The sequence below is a fragment of the Mus caroli genome, chromosome 8 (genome assembly GCF_900094665.2).
Source record: "Mus caroli chromosome 8, CAROLI_EIJ_v1.1, whole genome shotgun sequence".
In the NCBI taxonomy this organism is placed as follows: Eukaryota; Metazoa; Chordata; class Mammalia; order Rodentia; family Muridae; genus Mus; species Mus caroli.
The window spans coordinates 104,047,445-104,064,589 of NC_034577.1; the positions used below are offsets into that span (position 1 = coordinate 104,047,445).

Below are 17,145 nucleotides of genomic sequence, written 5' to 3' on the forward strand. Positions count from 1 at the left end.
CCTNGAGAGAGAGAGAGAGAGAGAGAGAGAGAGAGAGAGAGAGAGAGAGAGAGAGATTATAGGATGTCTTTTCCCCTTTTCCTTTCCTATGGTATTGTAATATTCAGGGAGATTCTTCCTTCTTGGTTCCTACTTTCTGAAAATATCCTCTCAAACACACCTTGATGTACTCTTCATGTCTCAATCTAATGGACTTGATAATATTAGAGATGGAGTGTTGGACTGTATATCACACCCTACTCCCTCCCATTGAATTTATAAAGAACAAATATGGTGCGTGCCATCTGAAGCCATGTGTGTCCTTCACCGAAGAGGTACACATGGTATTAAATGAAGTTTGAATGTATATATTTAAATTTTGGACAGAGCAACTTTGATAGAGGCCATTGCATCTATGAATTTGAGTTTTCAGGAGTGTTCCTGCTCTGGAAGGGAAGCATTCTCACCGGTTCACTCTTTATGACCACCCACCCCCCCATCTACAATGTATTATTTCAGAAATGTTCTGTGATTTAGTGCCTTGTTTTTTATTTCAGTGACTTAAACATTCTTATGAGGCAAACTCTGCCCATCCTCATCTCTGGAGGAGTTCCTACCTCCCATTCTGACATTATGTGATTGCATGAGTGAATGGATGGGTAAACGCAGTAATTACTGGTTATTGCACAGTTGTGTCAAGCATTTTTCTATGTGGTATACTGAAGTGACTAAAGTAGCCCCTGTTTGATATATATTCAGATAAAAAGATTATATATATATATGTATATATATATATGTGTGTGTGTGTATACATACATACATATATGTGTGTGTATGTGTGTACATGTAATATATATATGTGTGTGTGTATATATACACACACATACATTGGGACAGTGTAAAGCCCTATAGATAATTAAGACCTAGTAGGTAGTAGGGATCGTGTGGATTTTTTCTTTTAAATCTGGATTAAATAATTTTGAATTTCTCAGGGAAGTGAGAGTCTATGCGATCACAGTTAGATTTAGGGTGATGTATGTGACTTAGAAGAGGATGATATCAGCTTGTTTGAGGAGGAGCTAGCTCTCATTCTTTTGCAGGTGTTAGTTGTCTCTAGTACTTTGTCTCGGGGTAGGACCCCTTGAGGTTTTCCCATTCCATGTTAGCATGTCTGTTGATAATGCCAATGTTCAGGTCTTGTTGGACAGCCATATTGTTCAAGTTTCATAGTTGTATCTTCCCTGTCAATTCTAGAAAACACAATCTCATGGACTTCCTGGTCCTCTGGCTTTTATTTCTCTGTTCTATGACGTTATCTAAGCCTTCTGTGGAAGACGTTTTTAGATTCATCGATTGGGACTGAGTTCTATCAATCCGATAATCTCTGCATTAGGACCTACTGTGGTTTTCTGTAATGGTCTCCATTTGGTATAGCGAAGCTTTATTGATGTGGAATAAGAGCTACACTTCTCTATGGGTATAAATATAAATTTTAGAATGCAGTTAGGAATTAGGAGTTATGGGAGTTTAGTAAAGTGATGGCAGGATATTCTCTTATTAGCCCCAGGTTGGTTACTAGAAAGCTTTTGGTTACCATCAAGTTGGGTACCACTCTTGCATCATCCTTTCTTCATCAGTACCTTTTCCCAGTTCTGTTAAGATTTGTCCCAATATAAAACAATGAATATTATGTTTCCTTTTAGGAAAATGAAAAATGTGCTAAGGAGTATAGTACAATACTCAATATTCTCCTTTTTGTGGATAATAATTAAAAAAAAAAACCTTCATCCCTATGAATGGTTTACTAAGGGTTCCTTAGGAATATTTTGTCAAATTAAAGCTATTAGATTAATTGAAGATCAATATTTTAAATATATTTATGCTTATCCATATATGCATGTCCATATTTGTATATATACATATGTATGAAATTATAAAAAATGAAAATAAAAAAAGCAAAAGTACATAACCGTAACATACTGCTATTTGGAATGAAGATGAAGCATGGTCTTAATTTTGTTCTTCGGGATAAAAAGATGAAGAAAGACAGCTTCCCCAGCACAAAGCTTACTCAGAAAGTTTCAGAAAATAAGTGTGTAAGGGTAGACACGGCTCACCGACGAAGAACTTTTGTGGTATTTTTGAAGACCGCCCCCAGCAGCAAAGCAGGAAAAAGAAGCAAATCAGAGTAGAATGTGTGATGTACATTTCTGAGAGCTAGTGTTCCTCAACAGGTTTGTTCCGCAGCTTCCAATTGCTCTTCTCCTTGTGCTACTCAATGCCCCATTATTATCAGGTCACAAGGTTTTCTCTTCCTGGCTGTGCTTTAAGACCTGAAGAACTCAGAGGAATGTGTTTACATTTGCAGTATTTTCTTTGCAGGTGGGACCGCCACCCGGCAGAGAGGCTTCCTAGGGTGCATCAGGTCCCTGCAGTTGAATGGGATGGCCCTGGATCTGGAAGAAAGAGCCACAGTGACCCCTGGGGTGCAGCCAGGTTGCAGAGGACACTGTGGGAGCTATGGAAAGTTATGTCGCCATGGAGGGAAGTGCAGGGAAAAGCCCAGCGGCTTCTTCTGTGATTGCTCTTCCTCTGCCTATGCGGGACCATTCTGCTCCAAAGGTTGGTGTGAGCCAAACCTGTATCCCCATGAATAAGACACTTGGCAGGCCTTGTGTGTGATTGCATGGACAAGCGCAAGTGCGAGCATGCGCGTGCATGTGTGCGTGTGCATGTGCGTGCGTGCGTGCGTGCGTGCGTGTGTGTGTGTGTGTGTGTGTGTGTGTGTGTGTGTGTGTGTCTGCTGTGTAGCTGTTTGAAACAAAAGTAGCTACATTTAAAATATTCTTTTGAAAAGTGGTTATTGTATGCCAATCATATTTTAATTCTTGGGTCTTTGAACTCAATTCAGGAAAAAATGCTTGTCTATTGCTGAATAGGCACAAATGGTAGTCTTTAGATGTGTTCAATGTTATCCATCAATCTACTTTTACTCTGTCTGCTACTAATGTGTTTAAAGAATAGAGCTGTCAACAACCTATCCTATGGGGCAGTCCTCTGTTTAAAAAAGCCATTCCAGGATGTATTGTTATTTTTGTTGAACAGGTTCAGCATTGCAAAGGACTGTAGAAAAATGTATGTACTTTTGTATTATCCAAACTAATATTTTCTAATAACTGCCGACGCGTAAGAAAATAGTGACGTGATATTTGGTGTGTCATAAATGAGTATGTGCTACAGAATTAAAGCAGCAGAGTGGTTATCTGGAAGTTTCTCTTAGTCACCAATCCATGCCACAGGAAATAAAAGGAAAGAACACAGCACAGGAGTAATTGTTTTGGATAGCCTTCTCCGGATATACAGACATGCATTGTACTTTCATAGATTTTCATAGAAGAAAACCGACAGCCAATTAATTTAAATTCATTGACTTTGTTGAAGTGTCTCTGGGCTTCTTAATCTTCTCCTGAAGGAAGCTAAAAGAAATTGGCTCCAAATCAAAGCAACTTTGCAGAAAAAAAAACGCTAGAGGTTAGTTAATGGAAATCTGGCAAAACCTGCACTGTTTTGGGTCATACCCCCTTTTTTTTTTTTTTTATCAAGAATAAGCTGTGATTTCAAAATCAATTGTGATAATAACCAGGCACCACTGGTAATAGTCTAGGAAACATTTTTGGTCTTAAGTGTGAATGAAAACTTCTCTTCTTCAGCATGAGTTTCCTTCATTTTCTAACTGAAATTTCAATTCTTTCTGTCTGAACAAACCAGGAACTGTTGTTAACACACACACACACACACACACATGTTGTACTATGTATGAGAGTTATATATATAGTTATAATATAACTATATTAAAAATGCCTAAAGTGGCATGAGACTCAAAATGTTGCTTTATGATGAGTAAGTAACATTCATAAGAAAAAAAAATCAACATTCAGATGTTTAGAGTAGCAGAGAAAACAACGTTCAGGGTTTCAAAACTTACTTCTCCACTGACCTCTTACACACACATATGTTTACCCATACATGTGTGTAAATGTGAAATATTAATCTCCTGTAGATAAAGTGTTACACTTGTTCAATTATTACAAACTGATTCCATCCCTGCTAACCACATGTCCCTCTCACATTAATGCTGTACTTAGCCTTCTTTATAACAGATATGAAGAATTATTATAAAATAAAGGTATTTATGCTTATTGATACTGAAATGAAAGAGAAAAAAAACTTCACTCTTCATGTTTTTTCCAATTACAAGAAGATGCATGTGTCTTAGCTACAAAATAATAGATGGGAGTTAGAATTTAAATATGAAAGCAGATGTTAAGCAGGGTAGAAGACAGGAGGCTGGGGTTGTCAGATAAACAACACTAATGAATTATATGTCATTCTAATGGAAAGGCAACCTCCAGAAGTGCCAAGTGCTATCTTAGCCTGGAACTGTGTCTTATATCTATGTACTTCATCCTACAGCAATGAGACATCAACTCATGTACCTTAATCAACATCCTTGTACTTTAAAAAAATTAACATACAATCTGCATATTATTTCAGAGATTTCTGCATATTTTGGATCTGGGTCTTCTGTGATTTACAATTTTCAAGAAAATTACTCTCTAAGCAAGAACTCCAGCTTCCACGCTGCTTCATTTCATGGGGATATGAAGCTGAGCAGAGAGATGATCAAATTGAGCTTCCGAACCACAAGGGCACCAAGCTTGCTACTTCACATGAGTTCCTTTTATAAAGAATACCTCTCAATTATCATTGCCAAAAACGGTGAGTGTGTTTTAGATGAGAGAAAAGATTGAGTTTTAACACTGGCACAGTAGAATATATCTCCTTCTGGGATGTTTGCCTCTAAACTAGAAGAAGGGAAGGGAAACAAAGTATGTCTAGGTTTTGTCTTCGTTTTGATTTTGATTATGAATATACAGATCAATCCAAAGGGATCCTTTAAGTATGCCAGATGGGTTTATGTCTTTATAATTTAATTTTATATCAATGATGTAAATTTTTGTTTGCTTCTATATTATTTGTTTTATATGTTTTCATTATTTTAATTTGTTTCTGGGTGTGCACGCATGCACATGCTGGCAGGTGCCATTGGTGGTGGTTAGAGGCATTGCAATGAATTCCCCGCAGCTGGTGTGGAGTTACAGGGGGTTGTGAGCTGCCTGACCTGGGTGCTTAGAATAGAACTCCTCTGCCAGTGAACAGTGTGCCCGCTTAACTGCTGAGCCACGTCTCTAGATACTTATATTTTATTTTTGCCAGGAGCTCTTAAGTATTTTGTATGAATATTGATGCAGCTTTGGAGTTCTACTTTAAAATAAAATGTCTCCTTGTGCACGTATTTTCTTCTAATCAAAGTTAAAATGTATTCGAGGAGTGTTAATGGACCAGTATTATGCATAAAAATGTCCAGGAGATGACCTGTTGGTCCGAACAGACAATAAAATAGTCCTAAGAACCGTTGTTGCTATATTCATGCAGGGTAATGGTATGTGGCTTACAAAATGTGTTTGCTACAGAAATCTTGTCACTGGAAAACGCTTACTACTGTTTTTCTCTGTCTCATGTGTGGATGAAAGATGAATATTTTAGAAATAAATTCTCCAGGTGAGGAAAATAAACTGGCATACAAATATCCAACTACATTGGCTTGCTTAAATCAAATGGCCCAAGGGCACCGACTGCCACTATAGGAGTAATTTTGTGTGCCCTCTGTGTCAGCTTCAAGCTCAAAGTTTATCTATTGAGGGGTTTTGTTGTTGTTGTTGTTGTTAATTCAGGAGGAGTTCTGCAAAGCAAATTAATTGAAATCTCTGCAGGCAATTGAATACCATTCATTTGAATAATAAATTTGGCTAAAAATTGCTTATTTCACTTTAATTTCCTTCCAAAGTCTATACTCATGGAACCTTGGGAACTACTCTGATCTTGTATAAAACTACATTTGCTCAAAGTTCAATCCCTTGGTTGCCTTTAAAGTATATGAGAAGGATACTCTTTTTAATAAAAATGAGGTTATATTAAAGAAATGCTGTAGCCACATTGAACCTTAGGTGGCATTGGACCAATACCTGAATTTGCATTTCTTCTTCATAGACAGTAGTGTTATCATCTGCACATAATAATCTCAGAGTCGACCTATATGAATGAAATTAAAGATTTTTTTTCAGGAGTCAGTTCATGAGCAATATGCCTATTCTTGATTTAGAAAATATTATAATTATAATATTTAAATTATAATTATAATTTATATTATAAATTATATAATTTAATGTAATTAATTAATTTTAATTATAAATTATATAATTATATTATATAATTTAAAATATTATAATTATAAAGAACTGACTTTTAGAGGCAAGGTTGAGGAGACACACCCAAATGAGTGCAGGTGAATCTTTCTCCGGAAGTGAATATATTAAAAAACTAAAAGGATTAGAGTGTTTTTATAAGTGGTTTGAAAAATGGAATTTTTACTAAAAATGTAACTTGTTTGTTTTTTTTTTTTCTTCTACTTCAGGAAGTTTGCAGATACGATACAAGCTAAATAAGTATCACGAACTTGATGTCATCAGCTTTGACTTGAAGAGCATGGCAGATGGGCAGCTTCACCACGTAAAGATCAACAGAGAAGAGGGAATGGTCTTCGTGGAGGTAACAGAGTTATCCAAAGGTCACGTGAAACCCTGGCATGGGGCACCTAGAGTTACCCAGGAATCACAGTAGCAAGGATATCTTCCTGTGGTATTCAGTAGACCATAGGTCAAATCATCAAATGTGGTCAGCTGTTCCCCCACTCCCTCTTTGTGGTTTGGGCAAAGGTCTCTGAGGTACTATTACTATCTGGTGCATGAAGTGCCAAGTTTGCCTTGCCTGTTTTATTTTGCTCAGAAAGGAAATGATGTCTAGTTTCTCAGAGACCTACTGGTGGGGCCATCAGTCCTCTTAGGAAACCCACTTACTTTAGATGGGCATAAATGCAGCAATCATTCGACAACAGAAAATAATGACTGAAATATCAGAATAAGTTTGAAGAAAGGATGTGATTCACTGCAAAACGGAATTATTCGCCTTAGAAGCTTTTGCCAAAAACCACTAATGTTTCAGCTCTACATAGAAGAAAATTTCTTAGCTGCATGACTCCAGGAAAAATCCCAAGCTAAGAAAAATTATTGAGGTAAAAAAAAAAAAAAAACCACGTCTTTTTGTTGGCTTTACCAAATTTGGGTTTCTTATGCAGTGGAGATGGTCCAAACACTAAAGGGAAAGATAGAAAAGTGGGTAGCTATCTGAGCATAGAGTAAAAAACATCAGATTTTGAATGACTACGTTTTAAAATTTCATTTCCTTAAACTATTATAAAACCACAATAACAATTTCCTCTTTTTTTCTTTCTTCACTTCCTCTTATTATTTTTTGACACAAAACAATGGTTATTGGAATGGCTACATTTCAATGGAATAATTTTATAGATTGATGAGAATACAAGGAGACAAACCTACTTGTCGTCAGGCACAGAATTCAGTGCAGTCAAATCTTTGGTACTGGGCAGAATGCTAGGTAAGTGAATCTTTTCCCTAGTCATAATGTGTAAGCATGAATCAGAACGAACATGCACACATGCACACGCAGATGCACACACACCTTATCATGTCAAAAGGAGTACCTTGCCTTATTTTAGTTGGGTAGGAATTGATGATGGAGGTATCTATCAGTAGTGGTGGTTTCCTTTGACTGAAGGTGGCAGTGATCTCTGCCATGTGTCAGTCATTGTAATTGTGCTAGATAGCTTCATGTCAACTTGACACAAGCTAAAGTCATCTGAGAGGAGGGAACCTCAATTAAGAAATTATCTAATAAAAATGTGCAAAAAGAAAAAAAGAAAAAGAAAAGAAAATGCATGCTTATGATCAGGCTGTCATCTAGCCTGTGGGGTATTTTCTTAATTAATGATTAATAAGGAAGGGCCCAGTCCATTGTGGGTGGTGCTATCCCTGGGCTAGTGGTCCTGGGCTCTATAAGAAAGCAGGCTTCAGCATTCTCCCATGACCTCTGCATCAGCTTTCGCCTCCAGGTTCCTGGCCTGCTTGACTTCTTACTTGCATTGCTTTTGGTGATGAACTGCCATATGGAACTGTGAGGGAAATAAACCCCTTCCTCTTCCAGTTGCTTTTGGTCATGGTATATCAGCACAGCAATGGTAATCCTGACTAAAACAATAATAAAACCTGATATTATTTTCCTACATAAAAAATACCAAGGTAGGAACAGCAGTGGATACATCAATCAGCTGCTATTGTTTGAATGTCACCTATCCCTATAGGCTCATGTGTTTGTGATCCCCAGCTAGTGATGTTGCTATAACCTTTAGAATGTAGAGCTGTGAAAGGTGATGCTTATCACCGGGGGAGGGGGAGAAGATAGATTTGGGGCTTTATAGCCCAGCTTTCCTTCCTGTTCACTTTCTTCTTCCTTCTTCTAATAAGATATGACAAAACTAGGTGGCCTAAGTACCTGCATCCTTCAGGCACCATAGAGCCTCTATCCATCTTGTCTTCTTTCTCTCTATGATGTTTTGTATCGCTCTGCTTACAAGCCAAAGTAACACTTCCTCTCTTGAGTTCTTGCCAAACATCTGCTCTCGTAGCAGCAAAGAAGGTAATGGGCATGTTTGGAAGATATACACACCTTCACCTAATGATGAAACTGGAACGAGATGTAAAGGAGATGAGGGCTGAGGTAAGGGGAGCATGATTTTGGCTGTGCTTTGTGCCATGTTTCATCTGTTCTGTGATGTATTTACAGACATTCTTACTTAGACACACCTAAATGCCTCATAATTCTTATTCATTTCTATTATTAATTACAGCAATCATGTTTAAATAAATATATTCTACCTCTAAAAAATTCATAATAAAAATGCAGCTACCAACAAGGACTATATTGAAACCTGTGAAGTCAATGTAAGATATTTTATTTTCAGTTATAAGTAAACAACTGAGTCACATTATTTTATAAATGGGATCTTTTTTTTGTGGTCTGGTTTTCATTCCTATCTGATATTTGGTAGCAACCTAGAATATTTTGTCCAATGTAATTTTTTATCTTTTGACCTTGTCAGTTTTTTGTACCTGGATTAATCATTCCTTATGTTCCCTGTACATCATCTTAAAATCCTGAGAATGTTTGATTAAACCCATGGGTGAATGATCAAAATATTGGCCCTGGAGAAGGTTAATAGCTAGCTTTATAAATATTTATAGGCTTTCAGGTATGGATGAGCACCAAAATTATGAGCTCCTGTTCTCCGAGCAGCAAAACTCTCCTAAATCTCAACAGCCATTAAAACATGTATGTATCTTCAACAAGACTTAGTTATTGGAAAACATAACAAAAAATTCTAAGTGACCCTCACAGGGTTAATTATACATAGTATATAATTATATCATATATCTAACTATTTAATATTGACATATCATTTACTCTGAGGAACATGCCGAGTCCAGCACATTGGATATAAGATGGTGATTCTATTTTACCTTGTACCTTTAGGATGGACTCAGATCCTAAACCAGATGTGTTAGTCAGCAGATGAAACAATCTGCCTTTGAACCTATGCATTTGAATACTTATTGGTTTTAGGCTAAATAAAACTTAAGTGCATAGAGCAATGAGTAGTTGAGTTGGTGGCATATAATATGATCCTGGCATTTGGGAAGCTGAGACAGAAGGATCCTTAAGGTAGCAGATAGTCTGGTATGCACAGAAAGAGCCTATCTCAAAATAATCAAAGTTGGACCAGGATGACACTAATAGGCACATCAGGGGCGGACAGACAGGGAGGAGCCCACACAGCACAACAGGAAACTGAGGAAAGCTGGGGGTGGGAAAATTAATCGTCCCCTAAGAAAGCAACACCATTGATGGCCCAATCCCAAATAGCCAGTGCTGAAACACATGTACAGGTAGCATTCTATGTACTGAGTAGGTTATATTTAAGAATATATATATATATATATATATATATATATATATATATATATATACATACATACTTCTATACATCTATGTATATATACATATATACATACATATTCCTATTCTTCAAATTCACAGTCTCTTTTTCATTAATTGTTATTGCATAGGTATATATGTATATGTATGTGCACACACACACACACACATACATACCCATGCAATTGTGAATTTGAAGGAGAACAGGAAGGGGAGTATGGGAGGGTTTGGAGGAGGAAAGAGAAAGAGAGGAATACAACTATGTTATCATCTCAAAAAAAGAAAATCCAGCTTTAATACAAAGTTAGCAGGTTAGTTTCTATGGCCACTCTGGAAACTAATACAGAAAACCAGGAGCATGGGAAATTGCTAAGTTGTCCTCTTCAGGCTTCACTTCCAGTGTCTTTTACAGCACACGCTGTCAAGCTAGTGCAGAATTACAGTTGAGATGGCAGAATGTAGCAGTCTCATGGTATTACGGGCATTCCAGTTTGAAGACAAGGTTATGAGTTGGTCCTCGGTCACCATCCCAGATTTGAAGACCTGTTGAAATGCAACAAGCTATGTAGATACTGAAATATTTACTAGCAATCTTTAAATACAGTGGGAAAATATAGTTTATATGTTAAGGCTTTTAAACTTGAGAGTAGGCAAAACCACGTGAACTCTGTCTCCCAGGTCAAAACTGCCTGCTGTTCCGACAGACAAAATTTACTAAACATGGGGACATCATGCAGCCCGTTCTCATTTACCACTCTCTTCCATTACTTTGACCTTCCTGAATTGTGTGAATTATGAATTCTTTTCTCTTCAATATACTCTTTCCATTGGGTAAAGTTTTTTTAAAAGCCAAAAAGAAACAAGACCAAAACATTAGTTAGACCCTTAGTTAAAAACAGAACACAATTTTGCAACTTGACTTTGAGCAATCTCTGTGCCCACTTCAGGGAAATGTTTCTATTGTTTTAGGCTGGTGTGGAGGTATTTGTGTTAGCCTTTGTGAATTGGTGGTTTAGGTTTGGATGCATAAAGAAGGTGCTGTTCAGATCATTTCTTTTCATAACAACAGTGTTTTATTCCACTTATAGCAATAGCACTGCACAGAAAGCCAACGGGAATTTGAGAAAGAATGAAATCCTGTCATTTGTGGTAAAATAGATAGAACTGGAGGTCATCAGATTAAAGGAAGTTAGCCAGGCACAGAAAGGCAAATGCTCTATGTCACCCACTGCATGAGGATGCTCAAAAGAGTCAATCTGAATGCAAAATAAAGATGACTAGAGGTTGCAGAAAGGGTGAAGAGGTGCTTACAGTAAGATAGAAAGAGTAAGGTTCCACTGCACAGTGGGGTGTAGACAGTTCACAATAACCTAGTATTTATTCCATGAGGAGACAGAAGAGAGGCATTTCCAGGCTCCAAATATAAAGAAATAATAAGAAAATTGATATGCTGGACCCTTGATTTGGTCAAAACTTACCATAAACATGCGTTAAAATATCACACTGAATTCCACAGATATGTAAATGAGGCAGGTTAATAAAAATTTATTTTTAAATTCAATTTTAAGTAAAATTGAAACTCTGCCTACATTTTCATTATGAGACCAAGTCAACAACTGTAAGTAGCAGCAGCAAGAAAATCGTAGCCATAGTCCATCCCATTCTTATTTTAGCTGTGGGGCTAATTTCTTCCCAGTTACTTCATGACTCTGTGCTATGGGGCAAATAGATGGGAACAATGAGAACCCAAGACAAAGCCACGGTGAGGCACAGGGGAGGTACCAGGAGATGGAGCCACACCCTGAGCTGAGGACAGTCTGTTGAAAACCTTACTTGATAAGCAAAGTCAAAGAGGTCTACCAGTGAGCCTAGGTGTACATGGGTAATTCTATTCATACAACTAAAGGTTAGCATCCCATCGTATAAGAGTGTTCCCATCTTCTTTCAGATTGTATTATTATTAGACTATAGTCTGTCATTGAGAGGAAGCATGAATCTATATCACATTCTTGATATCAAAAAGATATATGAAGAAGGCTTTCTGTGCATGATATCCCTCAAACAATAGTATAAACTAATAAAAAATAATCAAATGAATAAAAAAAAATCTTCCCAATTTTAAGAGCTTTTGGGTCTATCAGATTATGAAATGCAGAACATATGTAAGCTGCAGAATATGTGACCAACATACTAAATTATGAACAATATCGACATCATATTTTGCCTTCAAATTTAACGCCAGGATTTCTGATAAAATCTTTTTTGAGAATAGACATATGTTAGATATATTATAAAATAATTCAGATGCATCCTGTGAAGAGGATTGTCTTAACAAGACTGTAGAGTGACATTTGTTTTCCTTTTTCAGTTGAATGAAAGATAGTCATGTGGAGTTAATGATGTTAATGTTTTTTATTCAAATTGATTATTATTCAAATGTATATCATTCATGTTGAAAAATTATGATTAAAATCCAAACTGAGCCATGAACTTCATAACTTAAATCAATGTATTCTCCCAGAAGTATAAGTGATCATTTATTTATCATGTACCTTAGGTATGGATCTGGAGAGACGACTAATCATTTGTAATTCAAAGGCAATTAGTAACTTGTAGTCAAACTTTGTGTGGCAAATGAATTCATTATAAAGTGGTAGAGTGCATATGAGTATATTCTAGTACAATATATTAAGTTATCACAAAATAGATTGGCAAGCTGGTTAATGAAGATATTAATTTTCCCAGAGTATTGCTAACTTTTGAAGTTATGTGTTGTTTTGGTAGAGGTCTTTTGGGAAACAATTGCCAAAAAAGAGAGTAAACACTGGGAGATTTTTATTTAGAGAACACTGCAAGAGAAAACATAGAGGGGTTTGGCTGAGTCATGCAAACACAGAGGGAGTTGGCTGAGTTATGCAGCTATCATTTCAAGTGGAAGGACTGGGGTTGAAACAGAAGTCTGTTAGACCACTGTATGGTCTAAGAAACATCCACCAGAGTCTTTTGGGTGCTCTTGAGTCCAATCAGAGAAGTCCCATTATTATGCAAAATTAGAATGCAGGCTATTTCTAGTCCTTGGCCAGGAGCAATCTGGTAGAAGCATCACATTGTCGTGGGTTTTCAAGTAGACTGAGAAGCCTGGCAGTTAGAGTCTAGCTGAAGATCTCTGAGGCACATTTTCATGGGTTCATATTTATCAAATATGCTTCTTTGGTTTGGTTAGTCCATTTGTCTCATTGGTTCATATATTAATTCAACACATGCTTTGTAATTATCTGTTGCATATCATGATCAGTGAGGTAACCATCATGCCTGTTCTTTTAGAGCTTATAGGAAGAGGTTTACAGTAATTGTAGCATGTTCTTGTGTATTTAATTGAACATAACATACTCTAGTTGTGCTTTACATGAAATGAGCCCATTTCTTTCCAAAGTAAAATGTACTAAAATACTTATTTTTAAAATAATAAATTCAGAACATTTCTTGTAAGAGGCAGAATATAAAATCAACCTATGTTTGTTTAGTTACATTTTGTCTACATTTTCAACCAAAAACTTAAACTATTGAGCATCTACTTCTTTGACTGACGAAAGCACAGAAAAACAGAAAATTCTATTATCCCTGGAGTTTCTTTAATATTCTTTTAAAGTTGGGACGGAATACTGTCATTGTTTGCTATTACTAGTGGATACTAAACAAAGTGGGGACGCTTTAGAAAATCATATCAAACTGTTCCACGAATAATCCAGTAACTATTTCTAAGTTCCCGTTACACTTAAAACACAGAGGGACTCAATAACTCTAGCAAAAATAGTAGATTTTAAACTATGGGATGAAGATTAAGGTCTTATCCAGGACGCTCACTTCAGATAGGTCCATATTGATAGATTTTTATCCCATTTGCTTTTCAAATCCATCAATTTCAGTAAAGTTAAGATTTGAGATATATGCCCGGGTAACTGTATGTGTTAAGATGTCTATTGAAATGAGAATCTAATGTCTATTCAGCTCATTCTGAGAAATGGCTATGTGGTATCATGTCTCATAGCTGTCTTTTTTTTTTTTTTTTCTGGGGCTACAGAACTAAGAAGTATACCTCCTGCCAGGCAGATTTAGGCCAGATATAAATACAGTTTGGTCAGCAAGGAAAAGTGAGTTTATCAAATGTCTCCAGAAGAGGTTTAAGGGCAAGATGGTATGTGCAGGATTCCTTTATGCAAAACTTACTTCACTAGCCAGAAGTGTGAAGTGTGGTGACCTAGATAACCCAAGGACACTGACTTCATTAATAAGCTGTGTGGTAACTCTCAAATAATGACTAGTTATTTTTAAATCAAATTGAAAAGGGAAGTGCAAGTTAGAATAAGAAAGATACAAAGACCAAAAATTAGTTTTGAGAATTCATTAGTTCTATAACCTATAATACTTTAAATGTGGCAGACTGACTTCAAGGCTATGTGTCCTTGTCATATGAGGGTCAGTTACAGAGGGTCTTTTATGTCATTGTGAGCTGGCTTTTGTTCGACACTTATAAACACCATTTTTCCTAATCCTGTTATGTGACTGGAGCTGAGATGTATCATGTCACAATACCCAAGGGATAGTCATGATGCCAAAAGAAACACATTTCCTGATTGTAATTATAGAACAAATGATAAGATGGAAATTGGGGCTTTTTGTCAGAGCATATAATCATGAGTAAGTGGCTCCTGTGGGATGGGCAAGCACACTTCTCCCAGTGAGCTGTCTCACTCAGTGCTACCATTTGGCTGTCAAGGACTATAAAACATAGAACTCTGCTTACACTTCAAAAACATCCCAACCGCGGAAGTGAAAGTCATTGATCCAAAAGGCATGTCATATCAGGAAACCTGATAAAAATCTAAAATCCTGATTGAAAAAAAAATATGTCAAAAACAATTCTGAAATAAAAAGGAAAGAGACATTGTTTAATTATGAACATGCTTTAATGTGTCTATACCAGGAATACCTAAACAAATAAAGCTATGATGTACCAGTTAACATAAAGTGTTAGTAAACTTATTATTAAAGTATGGATAGGGGAGAGTAGGAAGTGTTGGCCAGAGTGTAGAGTCTGGACACAGAACTGTTGCCATGGAGAGAGGGCACGTCCATAGGTAGGAGATACAGAATGGTTTAGTCCAGCAATACGCTTTAAGACTGGTTAGAGCATTAGCAATTGCGTTTGTCAGTGCTGCCTGTTAAGTATAATGGAGCAATAGAGATGGAACAAAAGATAACAATGTGTGTACCAATAATCACTTATTCCTGAGTTGTTCCTGAAAGTCAGGTTTGTTAGCACTGACAGAAGAAAAACCAAGTTGTTATACTTCAGATTCAATCCTGGAGGAGAGAGGGGAAAACTGACCCCTTTCATTCTCATCTTTCCTGTGAGATGCAGGCAGGGCACTTCCCCCCCCCCCCTCCTGAGACAGGGTTTCTCTGTGTAGTCCTGGCTGTCCTGGAACTCACTCTGTAGACCAGGCTGGCCTCGAACTCAGAAATCCACCTGTCTCTGCCTCCCAAGTGCTGGGATTAAAGGCGTGTGCCACCACCACCCGGCTAGGCCACTTCTTTATTAAGCATGTTGTTCACAATTTTCATAAGCTCCCATGTCAAAGAGAAAGGGAAGGTGTCTCGATGGTTAGGGGTGTGTACCTCTCTTATAGAGGACCCAAGTTTGATTTCCAGTATACACATCCAGAGATACAGTTTCCTCTTCTGGCTCCCATGGTCACTGTACTCATGTGCACATACCCACATGCATGCATACACAATGTATATACATAGTTAAAAAAGGTAAATGATTTGTCAAAAAAAATTCCCTAAGTTAAACATTTGTGAGGAGATTTTATAATAAGAGATTTCTCTGAGATGTAATTAATCAAAGAAACATGTAGGCATAAATTGTTTTGATAATTCATTAAGCTTTTATTGGGTTACAATTATACCACATTTTAAAAAATCTCCTAATTAAGATAATCACATAATCTTAAAGTTGCATAAAACTTCTCATGGGAATTTATGCCCTTGTTTTGAATAATGATATAATTTAATTCATTGTAAAAACTCAAAAAAAAATCACTACTCAGAGTCTGGATGAGGTTCATACTTGGTCTTTGTTGTTTTGTGTGTCAAATACATAACCACATATGCAAATAGACATCAGTGATCTGTTAGTGGTTAAGGATGATGGTGTGGGAAGGTAGGTGGCAGTTTATGGTTCTGCTACTGTTGGGCTCTGCTTCCTTCACCTTCTTATGGTTGAGTTCTGAGACCTGCTTGTGGGTTTCTTTCCACGTTAGAAGAGATTTGAAAAACCTGCAGATCGTTTTCACTCGACTTGGCAGTTGCTTTAGTATGTTTACAGGTGACAACCCATAAGGGTCCTTGGTCTCTTCTCAGCCTGTAGATTGGAGAAATACACTTGGATTTAGGCAGTGACATTTAGGTAAGGTCTAAACAAACCCAACCCAACCCAACCCAACCCAACCCAACCCCAACCCAACCCAACCCAACCCAACCCAACCCCAACCCAACCCAAACCCAACCCAACCCAACCCAACCCAACCCAAACCAACCCAAACCAAAACACCATGTGGTCTAAGCATATCTATTCTGTCTTCCAAGGGGATATTTAGGAAGGTTTAAATGTCCATTCCAAGGATATATCAGGTAAAAATCTGCAAAGCCAAGGAGGTATACTCAAACTTTCTTAGAAAAGTTGATTTCATTTTTAGATGAAGATGCTATTTCAGTTTCAGCTATGTGTCTATGTGTGCATGTTTATGCATGTGAACCTACATGCACACAGAGGTTAGAAGGCCAGGATCACTGAAGGGGTTTGCAGCCCCATAGGAAGAACAACAATATAAACCAACAAGATTGCCCCGCCCCCCGAGCTCCCAGGGACTAAGTCACCAACCAAAGAGTACATATGGAGGGACCCATGGCTCCAGCCTAATATGCAGCAGAGGAAAGCCTTGTTGGGCATCAATGGGAGGATAGGCCCTTGGTCTTGTGAAGGCTTGATGACCCAATAGAGGAATGCCAGGGTGGGGAGGCAAGAGTGGATGGGTGGGAGCGGGCACCCTCATAGAAGCAGGGGTAGGTTTA

General features: G+C 37.3%; 1 protein-coding gene across 2 annotated transcripts in view; it reads left to right on the forward strand.

The window, feature by feature from the left end:
* Positions 1-17,145, forward strand: part of Cntnap4 (contactin associated protein like 4) — a 290,563-nt gene that overhangs the window by 260,447 nt on the left and 12,971 nt on the right. For both annotated transcript variants that reach the window (XM_021169778.1, XM_029480968.1), the window contains exons 18-21: positions 2,362-2,601; positions 4,534-4,758; positions 6,515-6,648; positions 7,467-7,554. In XM_021169778.1, coding sequence (XP_021025437.1) covers positions 2,362-2,601; positions 4,534-4,758; positions 6,515-6,648; positions 7,467-7,554 — 687 coding nt within the window. The remainder of the gene's footprint in view (positions 1-2,361; positions 2,602-4,533; positions 4,759-6,514; positions 6,649-7,466; positions 7,555-17,145) is intronic.